At 42.6% G+C, this 6,120-nt stretch overlaps 1 protein-coding gene across 1 annotated transcript in view; it reads left to right on the forward strand.

Moving 5' to 3' along the window:
* LOC122772812 (carbohydrate sulfotransferase 8-like) overlaps positions 1-5,418 on the forward strand; it is a 114,149-nt gene extending 108,731 nt beyond the window's left edge. Inside the window, exons 3-4 of the mRNA XM_044031115.1 lie at positions 2,207-2,244; positions 3,320-5,418. Of these exons, the coding sequence (XP_043887050.1) occupies positions 2,207-2,244; positions 3,320-4,408 (1,127 nt within the window). The 3' untranslated portion in view covers positions 4,409-5,418. The remainder of the gene's footprint in view (positions 1-2,206; positions 2,245-3,319) is intronic.
* The last annotated feature ends 702 nt before the right edge of the window (positions 5,419-6,120 follow it).

Consider the following 6,120-nt stretch of genomic DNA (forward strand, 5'->3'; position numbering starts at 1 on the left):
AAAAGTCAATTTCACTTTAATACAGTAATTGAGTAAGTACTGTAAGTCCAGCTCTTGATCCACCACAACAGAATACAGTAAATGTTACCTCTTCCAATATAATCTGATTAATAGAATTAACAGTTTGCATTGTCTTGAATCTCATTGATCACTGACTTGTCCACTTCCTCTGGCCAAATCCTGGTGGAGTCCAGCACAAGCCTAATTGTTTTTTTTTTTCTCTCACCACAGCAGTTTGGAACCTCGATGAATCATAGCTTACTGCGTCATACCTCTGTTCTTTAACGTCAACTTGAGTATAACCACTAATACACTTAAAGAGGGGATTGCAAGGAATGTAATGTAATGCAGAATGGAATGGTTGCATGGCACTAACTAAGTTGGGTGGAGGAAGATATGCTTTGTCTGGTTCTGTTCTATTATAAGTGGATAAAAACAACCTCACGTTTATTGGTGAACAGGTTCCTCTCGTTGTAGAATTTCCAAATATGTTGACCCTCAATCTCACTGTTAGGAGCAAACATACAAAATCTATCTGTTTCCAGCAAAGCTTCAATACTTCTACACCATTTTTTTCTTTTAGTTTATTTTATTCAAATACATTTGGGAAACCCTTGTGCTTCTACATGGGATTTCAAGGATGAATTCTCCTCACCGCACGGGATGAAACCTCCGTCTCACGATTTATGTTTCACTGCACAGCAGTAAAAATCAATAGCGTAGTTATGCTGAACGGAATTGACTGAGTGTGAAATTGCGATGAAACAGCAACTATTACCCTCAACCAAAGAGATACTAAAGAGATAAATGATGTTTACAAATCCCATTGAAATTTGGATTATGTTGTTATATTACATGCTATCATGGAGAAATGTTCCTCACATGAAATGTAATTTCGGCTCCTGAGACTATTGCCCATTTTAGAGCTGAATTAAAATGACTCTGTAACAGGTTTATAAGACTTGTTTAATAAAATCAAATTGTGCCATGTCAGAATCATTTTCACAGCAACTTTAACAAGACAGTATTGTCAGCGTGCCGTGCGGCACATTGTATAAACAATGTCAATGTCATGGTTTTCAATTGACTTACTTAAAGAACTTAATTCAAGAAAAAAAAAAAACCCACATTGCTTGGTACGTTCTGTCACACGTTCAAATGATTGACACAATCAAGGATTTTTCACTTCGCTGTTGTTGGATTTTGGAGTGTACTTCGCCTTTTGTCCCATGTCACCTGGGATTGGCTTCAGCTCCCTGTGGCCCTTATGTGGTGGACACAGTGGTAGTCAATTAATGAATAATGTATGTTGGATTGTTATCAAATGGCACGGCAGCACCCAAACAAGACAAGAACATGTTACACACCAACCTCCGTAGCCCAATTGCAACTTCTTGCTCCAGCGTCTTGCTCACAAGAATTAAGATACAGAGCCAGACAGCAACACTGAGCTTTCTTGAGCATACTAATCTAAAACAACATACCATTTTGGCAACACATTGTATTCCCCGTGTGCGATAAAGCTCTACAGATCTCATCACTTAGGGAAGGTTGTGGCCTGCATCAACAGCCCTCCCTTCTAACCCTGTGTGCAGGTTCCTATCACTTCCACCCTCAAATTGGAAGTGACAGCCCACTCAGGCAGAGGTGTCTTTGCTTCCCCCATCAGCAGCCATGCAGCCCCACTCAGAGCTGTCAGCCTGATAACACATCAGCGGGATGTGGGGACCATAGAATAGGAGATGTCCAGCTGGAGACAGACCACTAAACATGTCGCCTGTCCTGCTGCCGCACATCTGCCAATACACCGAGCACCTGTCTCCTGGGCTGCCACAACACCGATCTGTGTCTCCATCACTCTGCTGCTGCCCTCAATTCAGCAAACTGCACCTTTGCGTGCTACATATTTGTCAAACTTTCTTTCTGTCTTTCTTTCTTTTGCCCACAAATGCATTTTCACTGCTTCTCTCTGCCTTTCTCATCGCACAACTCGTGTAGCAACTTCCCATGCTTGTGGCAGCTCATTACAGTAACTCAAGTACTCAAGCAGTCATGGTGTTTTGGCTATCAACAGTTGACAGGCTAAGTGATAGGAAGCCTTCAGTGAGAAAAGCCTCTGATGCATTTAAGGCACAAGGACAAAAATTGTACGGTGTTTACTAAAGTGCTGATTTTCATGTCACTTTTATCTTCTCTCTCTCCCCAGGCGAGATGCTCGGAATCACACCGCAGCAGTCCACAGAGGTACTTGTTTACTTTATATCTCCCAAAACACAAACACAGCTCCCCCTGTTATCTATTTGAAAAGGAAGTGATTGTCAGCCATGTAGCTCTCAGCATGTCTGATAGAATCTCGGTGAAGAGGCTGACCTCACACAGTGCATTCAACCAAGACTACTATAGTGAGTAAATGGTCTCAGGTGAACCACACCAAGATTTCCCCATCGTGTGATCACGCTTTAATTATTATTATTTTATTTTTTTTTACATGCATTGTTTGGCTATGCATTTGTGAACACCTGTCATGCAGTTCACTTCAGTTGGGACAACAATGGCTAACTATGATTATCCATCTCTTTTGTATTTACATTTGGCTGTCCTTCCCTGTGTTTTCCGACAGTTAACTCAACAAAAATGTTGTCATCACCCTGGTGAAAATAAATGTCCGCGTCTCATTATAAAGGCATTAACAGAGGACCAAATCTATAAACTGGATCTCTGTGCGTCAGACAGGCAGCACCTGACCCCTGTTTGCTCTCGTCTCCGCTGCGATCATCAGCGCAGATGACAGTCCTCCATCAGCGCAAGCGCAAGCTCTTAAGGACGTGACACTTGCGGGATATAGATCGCTGTCCCATGCTCGCAATGCTCATCAAACTGACAGGGATGAACCGCTCCCTCCTCTTTCCCTCCACATGGCAGTTTAAGTCCGTCAGTCAGGAGGGGAGGGGAGGGATGAGCCTGAAGATTCATGCTGGTCTCATCACCTTGTCTGTTGTAATATTAGAATTACACATCCAGTCCATTGCCTTTATGGTGTCATTACAGGATGTAATTGAAATAAAATATCAGAGAGCAAAACTGCCTTCAGCATCGCCTGATGATAATCAAGCAGTAGATGATTCTAATTTAGACTCCCCCATTAAGTGTTTATTAGACATGTGCACATTCAGCCTTTTGCTGAAGGTGTAGTAAAATAGCACCATCAAGTGGCCAAGTTTGAGTACAGACAAAAACATTGTGAATCATCAAATGTCGTTCTGGTCACAATACAAGTCCGTTACCACATGTTACAGTCTGTGTTCTCCTTCTTTCCTAGATTCTGTCTTCTGAGAACGGAGAGAATGGCAACGCTGACCACCGACAACAAGCAGAAGCCGTCCTGACCAGCCTGGTCACTCCAGTAAAGCTCCCACTGAGTCAACAGGACACAGATTCTCATCAACGCAAACTCCTGAAAACTAGTCCCCCGATCAGTCACACCAACGCCAATAATATTACCACACTCTTGTCCACATCCTCATCGGACACTAATGCCTCTGTCCCGTCTGTCCCCTCTGTCCCCAAGAACTGGGCAAAGGTCTCCGCAACCGTGAAAGCCCGTAGGGATCTGGTGAAGGAAATGTGTGCCAAGTACAAAAGCAACATCCCAAAGAACATCACAAAAGGACACTTATATCACGTCTTTGTGGAGGACAAATACAAGTTGTTGTACTGCCAGGTGCCCAAGGCAGGCTGTTCCAACTGGAGGAGGACACTGATGGTGCTGTCAGGCTATGCCTCCAATGTTGAAAAGATTAAACACGACACAGTCCACTATGCCAGCAACCTCAGGAGTCTCAACAATTATGACAATGAGGGTGTGATTCACCGACTGAAAACCTACACCAAAGTCCTCTTTGTCCGAGAACCAATGCAGAGGTTAGTGTCGGCGTATAGGGATAAGTTTGAAAATCCAAACGACTACTACCACAGGCTGTTTGGTAAACCCATCATCTCCAAGTACAGGGTGAACGCATCCGAGGAAGCCCGGAAGACAGGCAACGGGGTCACATTCAAGGAATTCATACAGTATCTACTGGATGTCCACCGGCCCATAGGAATGGATATCCACTGGAATCTGGTGGACAAACTCTGCCACCCTTGTATCATGAACTATGACTTCATTGGCAAGTTTGAAAACATGGAAGAAGAGTCTGACTTTCTCCTGCGATTGATCGGGGCACCAAGTGACCTCAAGTTGCCGACATTTAAAGACAGGAACCCAAAAGACAAGAAGACCTCGACGGATGTCATGGAAAGTTACTTCTCCCAGGTCACTGCAGAGGAGAAACAGAAAGTCTATGACTTCTACTACATGGACTACCAGATGTTTAACTACTCCAAGCCTTTTAATGATCTACATTAACCGATTACTGTCGGGCCTCTTGCATCGCAATTACATTCCACTATGTCTACATCTCTACCATTTAACTCCAAATGAAGGAATCTATGTCCCTCCTGTCTTCTAGTTTTCTCCACAACCACTCGTTTGACCGATGTCGAACTTTGCAAACGCTTCGTTTACGATGTGTGAACTGTCGGGACGATGGGCAGACAGCGAATCCGCCTCCGCATTTATTTCTAGGACGAACTGAGACACCAACCTTCGACGATGTCAACCCAAGACATGATTTGATAGCACTGCACTAGCGATCATTCACCATCAAGCTCAGTCACACACTCACACACTCACACATGGATCTTTGGACTGAAGAAATAGAAATAGAACAATGTGATTTTGCTGAAATTTAAGTTAGACAACCATTCGAGGAAACGGTCTATATGATGTGGTATGAAATACTTTATTTACTACTAGTGTGCGGTGAGGTACAATTATAAATAGAACTGTGGAAAAAAATAGAGATTTAATCGTTATTTTGTTATTTGTTATTTGTTATCTGTAAAGCTACTTGACTTCCTTGGTGGTGGATTTCTAGCGGGGCCAGTCGATGATCTGCAAGAAATGCGGAGGGGATGGTAGTGACAAAGAGGCGAGACATGATGGAGAATATAAAAAAAAAAGGCTGGAGAAAGAACAGATTTAAAAAGAAAAGCTTTCGTGTTTCACTTTTGTCGTCCCCTGAGGAATTCTGAGTAATTACCAAAGCCTGCTGGGGCCTCTTCCTCACATTTACCTCGGTGATCTTGCGTAGCCCTACTCCTTCACTTCCCAGCTTTTAGAGATGCTTATCCCGTCAAATGAAGGACAGAGGTGAGAAAAGTGTGTGGGCCTGATCAGTTTAGTGAGCGTGTGTGACGATGATGACGTGAGGAGGTTCTAAGCGGTGGCACCCTCATCACCCACTCCATGTTTGATTACAATTTCTATATCATAGCTATATATACATACATATATATATATATATCATAGATTTATTTTCTTTTATAAATCAAGTGACAGCCCAAAATATAAATTATAAATGCTTGTAAAAAGGCTTTGAAAAAAAAAAAGTGTTTTATGGGGCATAACACACACACAGTAGGTGGGATTGAACCATAATGATACCTCAGCTTCAGTAACAGTCACCACACCAGAAACAAACCCCCCTAACCACCGTGTAATGCACCGCAATTCTTGGACGTGCAGTAAGTTATGCCTTTATGTATCAACACGTAACAGTATGGATATTTCACGTGCGTTGATTTATTTCACATTATACATGTGGTGATACAAGATGAAACACTGTAAAGGGCATATATCTTGAAAAATGTGTAAAGTGCTGCCCGCTGGGACACTGTGTGCACCTATTGTAGCATTTTTTGTATTTCTAACTTTGTTGGTTAGGTCCGTGCTTTATGGTATAATGCATACATTGTTCTAAGACCACAGGACTTGCAGGGTACAACATCTATTACTGCAATAGGGTTTCCAACTTATGGTCATTTTGTTTCCTTTTGACAGCATTGAAAACTTTAAAAAAAACACACAAAAACAAGGTTGTTTACATTTGCTACCAAATATGAATCACTCCAAGAATGTACAACGGTGTTTGAAAGAAGCGTCGGCGGCCCAAACTTCTCCACGTGTCAAATCCAAAAACCAGTCCCCCAACCAGTTACAGTCACACATCCTTCCCT

The sequence above is a fragment of the Solea senegalensis genome, linkage group LG7 (assembly GCF_019176455.1).
Source record: "Solea senegalensis isolate Sse05_10M linkage group LG7, IFAPA_SoseM_1, whole genome shotgun sequence".
Taxonomy (NCBI): domain Eukaryota; kingdom Metazoa; phylum Chordata; class Actinopteri; order Pleuronectiformes; family Soleidae; genus Solea; species Solea senegalensis.